Source organism: Pseudoliparis swirei, chromosome 22 (assembly GCF_029220125.1).
Source record: "Pseudoliparis swirei isolate HS2019 ecotype Mariana Trench chromosome 22, NWPU_hadal_v1, whole genome shotgun sequence".
Classification (NCBI taxonomy): domain Eukaryota; kingdom Metazoa; phylum Chordata; class Actinopteri; order Perciformes; family Liparidae; genus Pseudoliparis; species Pseudoliparis swirei.
In genome coordinates, this window is record NC_079409.1 from 17,691,723 (window position 1) to 17,710,545 (window position 18,823).

Below are 18,823 nucleotides of genomic sequence, written 5' to 3' on the forward strand. Positions count from 1 at the left end.
CAGTCCTCAAAACACACACAAACGGTACGCAGCACCCCCCAACTCCCATAGAAGTCTGCCATTGCCAAAAAAGGGACGCAGCCTATTTAAGACAATCACATGATTGCACTGGGAGTCAAAATGGTCCGCGGGGGTCACTGGGTAGAGAGAGGGAGGGAGCGACAGAGAGAGCGCGTGTGTTGAAGAGAGAGAGAGAGAGAGACTTTGGATACTGGTCGGGCTGTATGAGTGGAAGAAAAGAAAATGACTTGCCGGGAGAGAAGACTTGTTGACTCCAAGCGATTTGCCGCATCGGAATATTGCGCTTAGAAAAATGAGCGAAGACCAAAGTGGCGCAACAAGTCTGCAGAAGAAGAAGTCTTCATCTGACACTCGTTGATGCCTCACTCACCGCGAGATCCACAGAGCAGCTTCGGCTGCAGTCGGACTGATTGGTTTCATCTATTTAGGCTCTTTGGGTCGCCAGCAAGTGGCCAAAGGCTCCAGTTTTGTTCGTGTTTTGTTTTGCGTTAAGGTGACCCGCGGGCGCAGAGATGACTTTCCTGCGGATCTGTGCAGAGCGGAGAACCTCGACGCGGCCGTTGCTCCTTTTTCACCTCTTTTGCTTTTTCAGTCAAGTAAGTCAAGTTGCATTTCATCTCCGCTGCGCCTGCACGCACACGCATGCAGAGCTCATAAAGTTGTCAACACTTCAAATGACAGAGAGCCGAGTTATTTTCCCTGATATTTTGTGCAAGATTTAGGCCACACGGACCGAGTCTCATGTGTGCGTCTCCTTCCTCGCAGAGCGTGCTCTTCAATGATGGTGCTGAGTCTCACCAAGACGCGTCGGCCCTGCTCCGATCCCTCAATTTACCTCAACACACAGGTATGTCAAATGTTGAAAACAGCGTCTTTTTCATCAGCGTTTCTGCGACCATTGTGTGTATGTCTGTGTATATACGTGTGTGTGTATATGCATTATGATGATTCGGTCCAATAAGATTCAAAGTAAAGTCCTCTGCATCCCTCCAACGGCCAGCCGCATCAAACAGCGCTCACCTGCGCAGTGTGTTGCCTCTCTTCACCGCTGGGGGGCGACCTGCACCCTGACTCGGAGCCATCAGCGTCTGTCGCAACAGTGGAACTCAAATCTAGGTCCAATACAACAACAAAGGAAGGAAAAATAAGTTTGATTTGCATTAGTACATTTCACGAGTTACTTTAACGGGACTCTTGATTTGTGGAGCACTTGAACAAAAAGCTATTTCTCGAAAAGTATATGTGACAATAATTTAGTTGTTGAATAGCACAATGGAAATGCCTCGCACATGTTTTTGTGCACCAGAGTCGCTTTCAAAGCCTCATCGAAGGCCTACTCTAGCTGCTTTGTCAGGTCAGCAATTAGTGCGAGCAGTGAGTGCAAGACATTCATCTGGTCTTTGTTTTGTGGATCCAACCCCATGTGGTGTGCTTAGTCAGCGACTGCTTTGGCTGTGCATTCTCCTTCAGATCATTTGTTATGTTGTTGTTATTGTTTTTTTTGTTTCCATGAAAGGCAGACACATAAACAACTAAACATCAAAACTTCTCTCACTTCGCACATGTGGAGACGATCACAAACAGAATTAAGGGAAAGCCCTTTCTTCTACTAGAACGTCGCCAGCCAGCACAACTATTGCTGAGTATCAATGTGTTTAACATCCATGTGTCAGAGCGGGTGAGGAAAAAAAGTTCACATGTCCCTTCTTTTGTTGAGGTTAAGCCAAAGCACCCATTGGTTGGACCTCCTATCAGTACTAATGGCACTCAGGAGCCACTAAACCAACAAAGTAGCCACCACAGGGTCTTGTCTCAGTCCATCAGACAACGTGTGTGTGTGTGTGTGTGTGTGTGTGTGTGTGTGTGTGTGTGTGTGTGTGTGTGCATGCATGCTCCATTCCCGCAGACTCTGTGTTTGTATACTGTCAGGCATGGGTCACTGCAGCTGTTTTTTGAGTTATGGCGGAACAAACACAGTTGACTAGGTGTTAATGTGTGTTGGGGGTAGGTGGACAAAACGCCAAAGATAGAGAACACCGTTTTCTGGTTTCGCCTAAGTGCTTTCGGTGCCTGTGCAGAAGAATCTTGAGACTTGAAGTGTGTGTTTGCTCGTCGCGGTCCTGTAACTCTCTGGGTACGCCTGCGTTGTAACACTTCAAGGGCTGGAGGTTGGCTACCCAAGCTAAAACATATGCAGTCATGGTAATGCAAGGTGCCTGAAATAAATGCATCCACTAATAAGCATGTGTAATGTTGTGGGTTAGGGGCTTCAAGTCTGCCTTTAAGATGCACCAACTGGCCAAGTTAAAACCTCAGGCATGCACACTGCCAGTGATGACACACTGTCTGTCACCCTGAATGTTTTTCCCACTGCCAAAACATATCTGTCTCTGCGCTATATTTACTCATTATTTGGGCTTGCTAAAGCAAGTCATACCGTACAGTAACTTTTGTTGACTCCAAGCCCAAGGTTGCTGTTATTTCTGTGCACTTAAAGCTGATAAAGTGACCATGTATCCATGGCAAGACTAAACACATTCTAACATTGGAATCAAACATCAACCGTTTGCTGTTTTATTTGTTTGCTTCGGAGGTTACACATAGACTCTTCTGATTTGACCCTTGGAGGAAAAGCCTCTTTCTGTGTCCACAAAGCCATCAGACATTTAAGTGGACTAGAAGGCCAGGCCTGTGACCTGCCACCATCTCCCTTTATGACCTGCAGTTATTCAGCCCAAGCTGTAGTAAAAACTGTAGTAAAACACAAGGTCAAACATGATTCACTCTTCGCTGAAGGGACCGTATTGGAATTGTCTAAAACCCTTCCTCTTCTTGTAACTCTGACTTGGCCCTGCCAGCAAAAGTATATGAGGCAGGTAGGAAACTTTACAAATGGAAAAGGTTGTAGTTTTTATTTAGACCGTGATGCAAGTGCAACCAAGGTAGCAGCTGACACAGGACGCTCTTCATCACTGTGAATGGTTTTTGACAGATGAAGTTAATTAAAGTACTGACCACATGGACAATGTGTTTAATTCCTGCCAAGTTGCATCTCCAACATATAGTGAATGAAGTCATAGCTTTCTCACAGCAATATATCTCCCCGTTTGATCCCATGACATCTCTATGAATTTAAAATATCCATTTCCAAAAAGGAGATTTTTGACTTTAAACTGTCTGCTTTCGCTCTTGGCCTGTTGTGATTGCATTTCGATTCAGTGATTCACTTTGTCCAAACTTTGCAAACATCTAATAATCTTCTGCTTTTGTATTTTTCTCTTGTCGTCTTCCTTTATCTTTCATCCAGAATATGAGATTGTATCTCCCTTTGAGGTCAACCACGAAGGCGTTTACATCTCTCACGAAGTTGCCCACAACCAGCGCAGAAGGCGACGCAGATCCTTGACTGGCTCATCAGAAACCGACGGTGGCAGTGAAACGCTCCACTTCCGACTGAGTGGCTTGGGGCAGGACTTCCACATGGAGCTGAGGGAGGCCTCCGAGAGCCTGATTGCACCTGGCTTCACCGTCCAAGTCCTGGGAAAGAATGGCACAAAGAGCCTGAGGGCCTACCACCGGGACGACCTCTGCTTTTACCAGGGGTCGCTGAGGTCAAAGGTCAACTCCTCTGTGGCATTGTCCACATGCACGGGAATGGTGAGTCTGAACATGCATGAGTCGAGTTGCGGGAGGATTTGGATGGGAAGGGGGGAGTCCGTGAGTCTCATGTGGGCTGGAAAAAAGACTCCAGGGTCGGTTCATTTGAAGGGTTTTTTATTTAAAATTATATTTTTGCAGCATTTGAATTGATCTACCAAGTGAGCACTGTAATTGTGTCCACTGACTTAAAATAAATAGTCAGCCTTGGATCCAAATTTACAAAGTAGGAAAGGAAGAGAAACACATGATTTTACCCAGACAGTGCATCTAGATTAGTTAACCCTTCGTTGAAAGGCACTGCCCACTTTCTCTGACACATACACAATCATCACGCAGTCCTTTCAGTGTGTTACTCTGAAGTTGCCTTTTCTCGCAGCACTTGTGTCGAAGCATTGTCGGTCTCATCTGCTCTTAAAATTGACTAGCACTTGATTGAAATTGACTTTAAAAGCTCACTGGCTGAGGTGCCGGTCATGCACAGAAGTTTCTTCCTCCTGCCTGCCGTGCATCATTAGCATTGGCTCATTCTGTATATATTGCATGTTTTGCCTATAATTCAGCTAATGAATGACAAATAAATTAAAAACTCATGTCTGTGAACACCGCAAAATGATTCGTCAGTGAGCCAAGAAAACCCCCAGAACACTATCCTGCCTAACATGCCCCAAAGCAATGTTTGATGAGCTCAGTATTTTATTAGGCTCACTCTCAACTCACGAAGCAATAATGTTTGCAGATCCAACAGCTGACATCATTAAGGAAGGAACTGACTTGAGTGCAAATTGCAAAATACAGGAGATAGAAACTATAATTGCTCTCAGTTGTCCAATAAGGAAAGGTGGGGTGCAACTTGGGAGCCAGCTTACTTGTTATGTCATGTTTGTATAAGGTTTTATAAAAGCTGCACAACTAATATGCTGATACTAAAATACAATTTGGAGTTGAGATGATCATTTCAAAACAGATGCACATGGTGTGTTTGTGTTGGATTGAAGAGTGGGCACTAAATTATCCGTATTGGTTCCGGTGGTTTTCAAAAGTTATTTTAGTTTAGTTTCAACCATGTTTCATGTCATGCATCCAACTTGTCTCGGATACAAGTTATTGATATGATATGTTGGCTGATACACCTACCGTTAAATGTACAAATGCCAATTAGTACACCCGGATTTGTTTGTGTCTTGCCTTGGTGGTCCTCCTCTTCTATAAAGGAAACATTATTGTGAGAAGGACATTAAGTAAGCTGAAGTGAAGCAGTTCCAGCCCAGTGAGACCGCACTAGCCCTCTTAGCAGCCTGGACTAGAGAACAAAGCGCTTTATGAGTACACACTAATCCTTTCAGTCTTGGAGTCACGTACACATGTATTCATTTAGAACCAAACAATCACTGGAAACAGCATGCATCAACCGGGCAGCAAGAAGACAAACCCCTGTAATGTCCATTTTTTTGACTTAAATGTGAGTGCAATCTTGCATTTGATGGATTTAAAAAGTCTAGAGAACATTCAAGCTTGTGGATATATAAGCTTTGCATCTGGAGGACCTTGTTACAGCACAAAATAATATGGAATATTCTTTCCAATGTTCCATCTTTTCACAGTTTTAACCAAACACATGCTTTCAAAACTAGTATGACCTCATTCACTGCAGCAAAGTGTTTCAGTGTTTATTAATATGATAAATTACTGGCCTGTCTTTGATGGTTTGCCTTTTATATTTTAATTTTAGAGATCCATTGAAGTGTCTGAGAATGGCCCTCTGATAGAGGATGGCATATCTCCTGGGATTCTTCGTGTGTGTGTGTGTGTGTGTGTTTTCAGACCAGATCCCAATAAAAGATTCAGCCAAAAGGTCCAGGGGTTGCATAGACTGTAAATGTGGTTCTCACGACTCAGTCTGGTTAGGATGGACCGGGTCAATGCATCTATGATAATTTTACTTTTTCTTATGTGAATTATGTAATTGCAAAGCTACATATTATTTATTTAAACTCCTGGGAATGCCAAAGACAGTTTCCACTTTTTTAAATAAGGGAATAATTCTTCCCAAAACATATTCAAACCATGAATACTAGAATATTGCAAATTTTACACTCATATCTTTCTTATCATTTTATCATTGATTAAGTATAGGACTTGAACTCATAGCCTGGCTATGCTTTGAAAAAGAGGTTTATTTGATGATCTGACTGTTTTGTACTGTTTTGTGCTCCAGATGTTTCAGATTATTTGATGACAATTGGTCAAAACTTGGTAACAAATTCCCTCTGCCACCTGAGCGCTCGTAGGAGGCCTTGGACTTTGGTCAAAGTTCCTATTTGGCAGGAGGCAGATAATTATTGACCGTAGGCACTCAGATCAATAGCTGCATCAATGCAGCGGGATCCTGCTGAGATGAGATCATTCTATCAACCTCATTAGCTCATGTTTGAGACATTTTACTTACCAAGATAATTAGGTTTTCATAATTGACCCTGACCTAGAAATCACATATATAGCATATTCTAAATGGACAGCTCCTTTCAGTGTAAACATGTTGTTTATCCCAATACCCCAAATATGGAAGAGACAAGAAGTGTCCTCTTTAGTGTCCAAATTCATCAGGAACATCTCGTTTCTTTTAGTTAACATACATCGCTGTGTTTACGTATGCAGCACAGATTGTTTGTTGAGTGTGCTTGTGTTGTAATAAGTCTCTTTAAACAAAGAGGGAAAGTACTCAATATATATATATATATTGGTGTTGTTATTTCATTCGTAAAGATAGCGAGCACTCAGTAAGATATTGTAAACTCTTATTCTCTGCATCATTTGAATTGCATTGGTTATTTTAAATGATGGATCCTTTTATATTGAAAAACTGCTTTTGTGTTGCTTTATATTTTATTTTGTATGCGTTTGACTCTTACACACTCTAGCTGTACGTTTCCTTTGGCTTGCCAGTTATAGCGTAGGATCTCATTTACCCAGTATTTTAAGTTTACTAACTCAACAATAAGGGCCCAGCTGGCTAGCCCGTTCCTTCACTACAAAAAACACACAGGACACAAAGCAAAACACAAAAAACACAACCCGGAATACAGTTCATTCAGTGTCTTTCAAGTTTTATATAGTTCTTCGGGTCAAAAGAAACGAACACTGTCCTTTAACGGAAAACGCGACTCAAAAGGAGTCTGCAGATAACTGAAATATTTCTCTTATCACGTTAATTAAATAACATATCATTTCCAAAACCACAATGAAATAAGTGTGTGAGGCAGTGGGATGTGTGCAATGGCAGGAGGGTGGAAATGTCCTGTAGAGTCCAGTTCAGAAGATGGAGAAGGTGTGTGTGTGTGTGTGTGTGTGTGTGTGTGTGTGTGTGTGTGTGTGTGTGTGTGAGTGAGAGAGTGTTTGTGTGTGTGTGGGATTGTTGGTAGAAACAGAGAGGTCGGGCCTGGAGAGGAGGGTGTACAGGACTTATCTGTAGGGCATTTCTGTAGGGAAGGAGATTCTCGGGCATCCGAGCAGGATCTGGTCTGGAGGGGCTCCTGACAGCCGGCTACTTGGATCATCTGCTTCTCAAGTCTTGCTTTTCCGGTTTCACCCACTCTCGCTCCTCGCTCTGGTCACCATGTTGGTTTTTCCCCAAATGTTTGTTGGTTCTCCCCTCTTTTCCTGCTCACAGGTGCTCTAATTGATCAACTTTTAGGTTCCACCCACTTTTCCTGTGGGGGGAGGGATAAGGCTGTCCTTCGCTACACAGTTTAGGGAGAGATAAGATTAAGGTTTTTTCCCTTTTTTCCCTGTGAAAGTTTTTTTCTATTTCTTGGGAGTTTTTCCTGATCCGATGTGAGGTCCTGGGACAGGGATGTCGTATATGTACAGATTGTATGGAGATGTATGTAGGCAATGAGAGTCATTGTTCCCCTCTGGTATTTTGAAGTGCTGAAAACCCCCTTTTAAGGAGGGTTACGTTGTAAAGCTTTTGCATAAATTGCCCTTTCAACTCCTCTGGCAGCCCATTTAGTGGTTTGCCCCGCTTTGATGACAGTCAGGATTTTATCCATAAAAATCTTGTACTTACAAGCAAGGAATTGGTGGAATAAAAGAAGAAGGCCAATCCCACAACTCTGTTCAACTGCCAAATGGTTTGAGACTCTGCACAGTGACACACATGTAGAAGGGGAAATCATAAAGCTAGGTCCCCTCTCTGTGTCGACTTTATGCGGTGGCATAATCCTCTTAAGTCTGGCTTTTATAGGAGTGAGGCAGTTGTGGGGTGAGCGTGGCATGCAGGCATTGTTCTTGTTTTCCAATACATCTTCTGTGATTTGGGTCCAGACTGAAATATCCTAACATCTATTGAAGTGATTTGCACAAACCTTAGTAGCCTACAAATATGCCTAGTGTCCAGAATAATGACAGGGCTCTCAAGTTTTGAAGACAGGCAAGCGTGAGATTTCCATCAGCACCCGATACAGCTGACCGTTGCGCGTCGGCATCGAGCCGAAAAGAGTTGTGATTAAGCAGCAGCAGCAGCAGCAGCCTCTGTGCCCTCCCAGCTTGTTTCCCAGCAGCCGGGTCCCAGCAAGAAGTCCAAAGTGTTTGTGACAGACGGGAGGGATGTGGCGCTGACCGGAGTGTGTGTCTTCTTCACCAGAGCCAACACTTCAAAGGCAATCACCTCTGAGAACATACACAGAGTGAGTAACTTTGTCCCGTTTTGTGTAAGCATGGAGTCATGACTTTCAGAGTGAACCTTTTCACTGTGGGGCCTTCTGTTACATAGTTCACTTGAATGACAAATGCAAACAGACTGATTATTTTAATGTAACAGGAGATATGATAAAAGAACAAGTCATTTTATTTTTAACCCATTGGTGTAAACAAAAATCGACAACGGATTCGTTTCATCCGGAGCTAAAGCAACAATAGGGGGACGATAGCGGTCTGATACCACAGGCAGTTATGGCTATTGATTCTTGCTGATCACCTTCAGCAGCAAAGCTGATTACCACCACTGATAAATTGGCATGTTTGCTATAAGACACGAAGGACAACTCTGGTGTGTGTTTTCGGGATTGCACGTCCCTCTAATATAAGTCAATACATTAGGATTAGGCTTGTAGTGGTTATGGTTTTGGTAAGAAGTAAGGAAATAAATGCCAAAGTCACTGTATTGTCCCCAAAAGCCATGAAATCATGAGCAATGTAAAGGTACTGTAATTATTGTAATAATTTTGATAAAGGTTTGGGCACCTGTATAAAAAATAAGATGTGATTCTCAAAATAATATTATTGTGGCCACCCAGCCTCCTAAAGTTTGACACATACAAACAAAAACATGTGTCATCTTCACCCAGAAGCACCTAGCTCTCTGGGTTTGGCCTGTAAGGGGTCCATCCTGAACTCAGCCGGCCTCCCTCCATCATTTAAACCATTTCAAATGCTCTATCTGTTATCTCCAGTGTCTGCCCAATGCATCTACACAAACAGAACTGAGAGATTTAGGTTTGTTTCATTTTCTGAGCCACATACTGTACAGGCAGACCTATATCTAAACAAAGCCCTTTTCACTGGTTGCTAGAGGCTATTGCTATGGCCGACACCAGTAAGGGTCTCCAGACCCCATCACTCAATCCACTGGGCATGGCAGCATCACAGCCATTGCTCTCCTGGATATATGTTCGGCGGCAAGTTGGGCCCCTTTGGACATGTGTGCACTTTTGTCTCTTACTAGGATGTCAGTTTCAATATGTTGGACACAACGGAGGTGGGTTTGTTAAAAAGTGTGGAGCAGCTGCTCTCCGAGATCTTCATCCCAACACTGAGGAAGATGAAACATGGCTGGGGGGAGCCGGCCAGTCCGCAGGCCCAGGCTGTCAAACAGGACTTCATATCATCGTTGGAAAGCTTTGTTTCTGTTTTGGCTGGAGCACAGGAGAGCCTGCAAGAAAAGGTAAGGAACAGACAACAAGCATAACTGATTGTTTATTTGTGAGTCACATTCAGAACAGCGATAAAATACCCAACAAAGAAACACCGTTGACTTTATTCAAAAGCTGTTTTAAATATTTGTGCACGAACCAGATATCATACCCATGGTAAACCCTAGGAACCTATATCAGGGCTCTCAAGTTTTGAAGACAGGCAAGCGTGAGATTTCCATCAGCACCCGATACAGCTGACCGTTGCGAGCCGAAAAAAGTTGTTGACGGGGGGGGGGTGCTAGTGACTATTTTTGCTCCATCCCAATGCGCGCAGACCGGCGTCGGAGCTCTGCAGGGGAACAATCGATCGGCGTATTGAGCACCCCTGCATTCAAGCATTAAATAGCCGAGAGGTTTTTTCAGCGTGAGGAATTCGATGTGTGGCGGGAGTGCGTGAGATGAGACTGAATTGCGTGAGTCTCACGCTCAATGCGTGAGACTTGAGAGCCCTGTAATGAAGTCTTCTGACATAGGTGATCCCTTTACTTCTCATTTAGCTCAGTCACCCGGTCAGAATTTCTATTTGCCTCACACTTTGGTGTGACAAAACACTTTCAGACATTCCCATGAGCCTAAACGTTGTGTTCAGTGCTAATTAGCACATATTAGCATGCTAACACACTATGTATGTCATTGTGAGTGTGTGGCATGCTGATGTTAGCGTTAGCTCAAAATACCACTTATATGCTTATTTGAAGCAAGCAGGTCTTCATATTATGACTAAATGAACTTCATACTTCATATTGAGCTTCACACATCCATTTCGAAACATTTTCTCAGCCCTCACATGCACACCTTTCTTTTGTACCAAAGGGAAATGCTCAGCATCCTCCCACTACAAATCACTTGGGGAGGTCATGTGTGTTTTCCTCTTGTAAAAGGTTGGGTGTGTGTTTTGCCTTAGGCCTAGTAGTAGTCATAAGAATACAATGTTGTGCACCCGTCCCACCTCTGGGATTTCCAAGAATATATGAGGGATGGTCTATCACAGACTACCAGAGCAGACCCCGCGCTATGGTGAGTGCCGACGCATCCCTAGCGGACGACCTGAACTCATTTTATGCACGGTTTGAGGCTAGCAACAACAGCGCTAGCTCGCCGGCTAACAACAACACCGTTAGCGTAGCCGAGGTGAGTTCTACCGCTGGGGATGAACACACACTCTCTGTGACCGAGCACAGTGTGAGGAGGGCTCTGTTGAGGGTGAACACCAGGAAAGCTGCAGGTCCAGATGGCATATCTGGGCGAGTACTGAAGACCTGTGCTAACCAGCTAGCTCCAGTGTTCACCACAATATTCAACCTCTCCTGGCTGAGTCCGTGGTCCCCGCCTGCTTCAAGAGATCCACTATTGTCCCTGTGCCCAAGAATGCTTCTCCAGCATGTATGAATGACTACCGACCGTGGCCCTCACCTCGGTGGTCATGAAATGCTTTGAGAGGCTGATAAAGGACTACATCTGCGCCTTCCTCCCTTCCTCCATGGACCCGCTGCAGTTTGCTTATCGCCCAAACAGATCCACAGATGATGCTGTCTCCCAGGTACTGCACACCACACTCTCTCATCTGGACAGCCAGAGGGGGCTATGTGAGACTGCTGTTCATTGATTATAGTTCAGCTTTCAACACCATAGTCCCTCCAGACTGGCCGGCAAGCTGATTGAGCTGGGACTGAACACCCCTGTGTGCTTGGATCCTGGACTTCCTGACCGCCAGGCCACAGGTGGTCAGGGTGGGCAGACACACCTCCAAATCCCTCACCCTGAACACAGGATCCCCCCAGGGTTGCGTCCTCAGCCCCCTACTGTACTCCCTGTACACACATGACTGTGTGGCCAGGTTCAGCTCCAACACCATCATCAAGTTTGCGGATGACACAGTGGTGGTGGGCCTGATCTCCGACAACGACGAGAAGGCCTACCTGGAGGAAGTTGCTGATCTGTCACTCTGGTGCCAGGACAACAGCCTCCTCATGAATGTCACCAAAACTAAGGAGCTGATTGTGGACTTTAGGAGGGTACAACAACAGAGGACGTACTCACCACTGGGGATTAACGGGACTACTGTGGAGAGGGTGAGCGGTAATAAATCCCGGGGAGCCCACATCACCGAGGATCTGACATGGTCAACAAACACAGACACTCTGGTGAGAAAGGCAAGGCAGCGCCTACCACCTCAGGCAGCTGAGGAAATTTAAAGTTTCCCAGAGGATCCTTCAGTCCTTCTACTCTGGAGCTGTAGAGAGCGTCCTGACAGGAAGCATCACAGCCTGGTTTGGCAACTGCTCCGCTCAGGACAGGAAGGTTTCAGAGAGTAGTGCGTTCGGCTGAACGCACTATTGGAACTACACTCCCCACCCTGCAGGACTTGTACACCAGGAGGTGCAGAACCAGAGCCGGCAGGATCATGAAGGATCCTCACCACCCCAACAACAGACTGTTTCAGCTGCTGCGGTCAGGCAGGCGCCTCCGTAGTCACGCTGCAAGAACAGAGAGACTGAGACGGAGTTTCTTTCCTCAGGCCATCAGGACTGTGAACTCCGACCTCACCAGGACCATAGACCCACACAACTGCCCCTCTTAGGCACACACACACACACACACACACACACACACACACACACACACACTTACTGTAAATATTGTGTTGTTTTTTATTGTAAATAGTGTGTACTTGTTGCCCTTGCACATTCCTGCTGAGCATTGCCACTTTCATTTCACTGCACACCCTGTGTGTGTATGTGACAAATAAAACATCTTGAATCTTGAATCTTGAATCTTGATGTGATGCTACTTTGAAAAGCAGTCAGTGTGGTCTGGACTTTTTGTGACAATCAATTTTCTATTCACACAAAAAGTGTTTAATTTGCTCACGTCACCATTGTTTTGTCAGTCATATATAGTAGATTGGCACTGAGTCATATGCCTATGTCTTAGAGGCTGAGATTAAGTCACTTTGGAGCATTTGTTTTTTCCTAATTGATATAAACCCAGTTGGTGTAATGGGTTCTGGGACGCTAGCCAACAGATGACGAAATACATCGCAAAGTGAAATCGCTAATTGATTAAGAAATAGTGTCTGGTACTGAAGGACAATGTCAGCGTATCATTTCCAGTTATCCAATAAGCCCTCCCAACAGTGTGCCAACGTTTTACTGTGCCATCAACTGCTAGAAATGATGCCGTCACGGAACCAGTTTGTAAATCAGATTTTGTGGCAGCAACTTTCTGTGTTGTGTTTTTATTTTTTGGTTACAATGCACAAAAGTATTCAATTCAATTAAATTCAGTTTATGTTATATAGCCCATTATCACAAATTAAGAATTTGCCTCAGTGGGTTTTACAATCTGTACACATACGACATCCCTGTCCCAGGACCTCACATTGGATCAGGAAAAACAACTATGCGTGGTTTATAAGTAAATCTGACCCGTATTATGTGTTTCTTTACTAAAGTCTACACACTATCAGATAATAATAAACTGTTGTATTAGATATGAACTTGAAGTAAGTATATAGGTGTTTGGTCTCTTTTGGTCTCCATTAAGAGGAGCAACTAAAGGAGAAGAAGAACCATATACTACTCACTGTCAGGTGCACCCTGTAATGCCCCCCCCCCCCCCCCAGTTCCGTTTTCCTACCTACCCAGCCCTCCTTTCCTGTCACTGCTTGTCTGGATGCGTCTGACTCCAAAGAGTCCAGCTGTATACGCCCTCCCAAGTAGTGTTTCTGCATTTTATGACTGCTATTTCCACCGTGTCGAGCGAACTGTGTAATCTGATGACTTTGGCTTTTTAGGAAAGGCACAGTGACTTGCATGGACACACATACGCCGCGGAAGTAGCGGACGCATGTTGTTCTGTGTGACACAGGCTTAAGTTTAAAAGACTGCAGAGTTTACAAGCTGAAGACATCATAAAAAGATGATCTGTAGGGTTTGTTGGCTGTTAAGCTTTTGGAAGACAAAGAGGATGCATGTTGCTTGTTTTAAGACAAAAAAACATTTAAAATTAATTTTCAAAGAGTATTTTGCAATTACATATGGTTTTCTGTACAATTGTTGGTCTGGTTTCTGTCTATAATGCTGGTTCTGCACACTAGATATAACATGTTTATTCTTTAGAAAACACAGAACCTACCAGCACATGTGAAATAATACAATATAAACATCTGGTTCAATATCGGAAGCTCAAGACAAAAGCACAAAGGCTCAAATTAATGTAACAATAAGGGGCATTGATCTAATTTGAGGGGAAACGTCCGACCCAGTAAGTGTGACAGCAGATGTAGATGAGATGAAACAACAGGGTGAGTGGAGACACGTGCATCTTGTTATGATGGAGCCTCAAAACACAAGCCATACACAGGCCATACCAGTAGCCTGAGCATGAAAACAAACTTTAACAAGGAACCAACATTTGAGGAAGTAAGGGTTGTTTGAAACTCATTTAAAGTTATAGAAATGGACAGTTGTCATACTCATGGAATCGAGGATGTACTCAGATTTCATAATATAAAGTAGTACAACCTTACAGTATCTGTAGAGTTGGCACTAAGTGGTTGAAAATTAGCTTCCACGGCAATCTCAATAAATCCCTTATTTTGATGAGGAGGGAATCCTGGATTTGGAGCATCATCGTGGCCCCTTGAAGATCTCCGGAGTCAGCAAATCTGTTTTGCACCAACCGTGATAAGAGCAAAGAAATCAAATATTTTAAAAATTGCATATGCATACGGATGTTGGAATCAGAGAGTGAATAGTGTCACGATAAAGGTTATCGTGACATTCATGTCCGTTGGACAAGCCTCAATTGGAGTTGTGACTTTGGCTGAGGCTGCAGAGCTTTGTAAACCGCGACCTCTGCATGATTCTACTCTGATAGTTTGTGCTGATACTCAGCAGAATAGTTCAGACATGTCGGTAGAAATGGAAATAAGCCTCCTGTAAGTAACACAGCTTCTGCACATACCTTCACAATATACATCGTTTCTCGTGAGACTGAATGTCAGCCAGATTACCTTTTGAACTCCAGCCTACTCTTTGATTTTGATTTAAGTCCTATGGTTGTCTCTTTCCATCATGGATGTCCTCTTCTTTATCTGTGCCGGCTCATTCTACTGCTATTTGAATAACCCAACTCCGATATCTTCACCTCTTTAATGTTAGAATCACGATCACTTATCAGCCAATTATATGAACACTTAATCAGACATCTGCACTACTTGCACTATCTCCACTTTCTTTCTGCACTAATATCCCCCAACTCATTGTCACTGTTGTTGTTTTTATATTGTACATGCATGTTGCTATTCTGTTGTCTTCAATATCTTTTTTATATTCATCCTGTTATTTTTATGTTACATGTATGTACGACGAGAGCGTACGTGTAATCTGAATCAAATTCCATGTATGTGCACAATCTGATTCAGATTCTGTAGATACCAAATCACCAGAAACCTTTTTCTATCACATGGCACCCATTTTTCTCGGAGAGCTGCCTCAGCTCAGCACTAATACCCCGATGTTGTTGTTGGTTGTTGTTGGTAGTGGTGAAGAGGTCAAGCGGAAATGGCTGTATCACCACGAGTTGTAATGAAAACAGCGCCACCTATCGTATCGGATATGACATGCTTTCGGCCAATGATTCGAATTACTCACTGCCATGTATATTGGGATAATAGCAGATCCCCCAAAAGATAGCATAGTCCGACGAAAGCAAGATTTGAATTATACCATCATGTAAACGCACTGACTGTGCCTCGGAACCAAATGATGACAATCGCCTGTGATTACACAGCGCCGGGGGGGCGGGTGCCACGTGGATCACAGGTTCATGCACAGGTTGTCGCATGTGATTGTAACCAACGATCCAGACCGGGGCTTATTTAGTGACCCTTTGTAATCAAGCTGTAGTGGAAAGTGGTAATGCATCTTTTAAACCTCACATTCAGCAACTTGTGAAGAAGTTGAAGCTGAGGCTGGGTTTCTATTTCCGAAATAAGTCTTGCTTTTCTTTTAATGCTAAAAAAAGACTTGTTGCTGCTACTTTTATGCCTGTGATTGATTATGGTGATGTCTTATATATGCATGCATCTTCTCAATGTCTTCACTCCTTAGATACTGTCTACCATGGAGCATTGAGGTTCATAACTAATCTTAAGGCTCTGACTCACCATTGCTCCCTGTATTCAATTCAATTCAGTTTATTTGTATAGCCCAATTTCACAAATTACAAATTTGTCTCGGAGTGCTTTACAATCTGTACACATAGACATCCCTGCCCCAAAACCTCACATCGGACCAGGAAAAACTCCCAAATAACCCTTCAGAGGGAAAAAAAGGGAAGAAACCTGCAGGAGAGCAACAGAGGAGGATCCCTCTCCAGGATGGACAGATGCAATAGATGTAATGTGTACAGAAGGACAGATTTAGAGTTTAAATACATTCAATGAATATGACAGAGTGTATGAATAGTTCATAGTAGGCATATTCCACGATGGAGACCTCCACGATCCATCAGGCAGATGGCGGTGGGGAGGAGGAGGGCGGAGTCTCAACAGTGGGCGGAGTCTCAACAGGACAGTGGCGTAGTCAGGAGCAGGAATTCCACGACCCAGACCTCGATGATCCATCAGGCAGATAGGATCTATGCCGTCTCATAGGGTCCGATGACCCCATGAGACGTGAAGTCAAAAGGACTCCGAGGAGAAAGCAGAGTTAGTAACGTGTGATTGAGAGATGAAAATTCATCCTTAAGGAGAGAAAGAAGAGGAGATAGGTACTCAGTGCATCCTAAAACGTCCCCCGGCAGCTATAAGCCTATAGCAGCATATCAAGGGGCTGGACCAGGGCAAACCTGATTCAGCCCTAACTATAAGCTCTGTCAAAGAGGAAGGTCTTAAGTCTACTCTTAAACGAGGTGACTGTGTCTGCCTCCCGGACTGAAATTGGAAGCTGGTTCCATAAAAGAGGAGCATGATAACTAAAGGCTCTGGCTCCCATTCTACTTTTTAAGACTCTAGGAACTACAAGTAGTCCCGCATTTAGTGAGCGTAGCTCTCTAGTGGGGCAATATGGTACTACAAGCTCCTTAAGATATGATGGAGCATCACCAATCAAGGCTTTGTATGTTAAGAGAAGAATTTTAAAAGTGATTCTTGATTTTACTGGGAGCCAGTGCAGAGCAGCTAGTGCAGGAGTGATGTGATCTCTTCCTTAGTTTTAGTGAGAACACGAGCTGCAGCATTCTGGATCAACTGGAGGGACCTAAGAGATTTATTAGAGCAGCCTGATAATAAGGAGTTGCAGTAATCCAGTCTCAAGTAACGAACGTGAACCAATTTTTCTGCATCTTTTGAGACAAGATGTGCCTGATTTTTGAAATATTACGTAGATGAAAGAATGCAGTCCTTGAGATTTGCTTTACGTGGGAGTTAAAGGACAAGTCCCGATCAAAGATAACGCCAAGATTCTTTACAGTGGTGTTGGATGCCAGGGCAATGCCGTCTACAGAATCCACATCACCAGATAATTGATCTCTGAGGTGCTCAGGGCCGATTAAAATTACTTCGGTTTTGTCTGAGTTTAACATCAAGAAGTTGCAGGTCATCCATGTTTTATGTCTTTAAGACATGCTTGAATTTTACCGAGTTGGTTGCTCTCCTCTGGTTTTATCGATAAATATAGTTGAGTATCATCTGCATAACAATGAAAGTTTATGGAGTGTTTCCTGATAATATTGCCCTAAGGAAGCATGTATAAGGTAAATAAAATTGGTCCAAGCACAGAACCTTGTGGAACTCCGTGATTAACGTTGGTGGTTATCGAGGCGTCATCGTTTACAAATACAAACTGAGATCGATCTGATAAATAGGATTTAAACCAAATTAGTGCCGTGCCTGAAATGCCAATCGACTGCTCCAGTCTCTGTAACAGGATGTCATGGTCAATGGTGTCGAATGCAGCACTAAGGTCTAACAAGACCAGTACAGAGAGGAGTCCTTTATCTGCTGCCATTAAGAGGTCATTTGTAATTTTCACCAGTGCCGTCTCAGTGCTGTGGTGTTTTCTAAATCCTGATTGAAATTTCTCAAATAAACTATTATGATGTAGAAAGTCGCACAACTGATTTGCGACCACTTTCTCAAGGATCTTGGAGAGGAAGGGGAGGTTAGAGATCGGTCTGTAGTTAGCCAACACCTCTGGATCCAGAGTGGGCTTCTTCAGGAGAGGTTTAATAACAGCCACCTTGAAGGAGTGTGGTACGTGGCCTGTTAGCAGAGACACATTGATAATATCTAATAGAGAGCCGCCAATTAAAGGCAAAACGTCTTTAAGCAGCCTCGTCGGGATGGGGTCCAAGAGACAGGTAGACGTGTTCGAAGTAGAAACCGTTGAAGATAATTGGTCACGGTTGATGGGAGAAAAGCCCTCCAAATATACACTAGGGCATACAGCGGTTTCCAAGGCCATTCCACTTGAGGACAGATTGGCACTGGTTATGGGCAAGAAAATATTAATCTTGTCCCTAATAGTTAAAATCTTTTCATTAAAGAAGTTCATAAAGTCATTACCACTGAGGTTTATAGGAATGCTCGGCTCCACAGAGCTGTGACTCTCTGTCAGCCTGGCTACAGTGCTGAAGAGAAACCTGGGGTTGTTTTTATTTTTTTCTATTACTGATGAGTAATAGGCTGCTCTGGCATTACGGAGGGCCTTCTTATATGTTTTAAGACTATCTCGCCAAACTAAGCGGGATTCTTCGAGATTAGTTGAACGCCATATGCTCAAGCTTTCGTGACGCTTGCTTCAGTTTGCGGGTCTGAGGGTTATACCAGGAGCAAACCTCCTCTTCCTCACTGTCTTCTTCTTCAGAGGGGCTATCGAGTCCAGTGTCATTCTCAGAGAGCCTGTGGCACTGTCAACAAGATGATCAATCTGGGACGGACTAAAATTAGACCAGGAGTCCTCTGTTATATTGAGACGTGGTATCGAATCAAATACAGAAGGAATCGCTTTAAATTTAGCTACAGCACTGTCAGTTAGACAGCCTGTGGAGAAAGTTTTGACTAACGGAGTACACTCCGCTAGTATAAATTCAAAAGTTATGAGGTTGTGGTCTGACAGAAGAGGATTCTGTGGGAAGACGTTCAAATGCTCAATGTCAACGCC

General features: G+C 43.8%; 1 protein-coding gene across 1 annotated transcript in view; it reads left to right on the forward strand.

The window, feature by feature from the left end:
- Window positions 1-252: 252 nt before the first annotated feature.
- Window positions 253-18,823, forward strand: part of LOC130212678 (A disintegrin and metalloproteinase with thrombospondin motifs 16) — a 65,399-nt gene continuing 46,828 nt past the window's right edge. Inside the window, exons 1-3 of the mRNA XM_056443789.1 lie at window positions 253-617; window positions 787-868; window positions 3,329-3,678. Of these exons, the coding sequence (XP_056299764.1) occupies window positions 534-617; window positions 787-868; window positions 3,329-3,678 (516 nt within the window). The 5' untranslated portion in view covers window positions 253-533. The remainder of the gene's footprint in view (window positions 618-786; window positions 869-3,328; window positions 3,679-18,823) is intronic.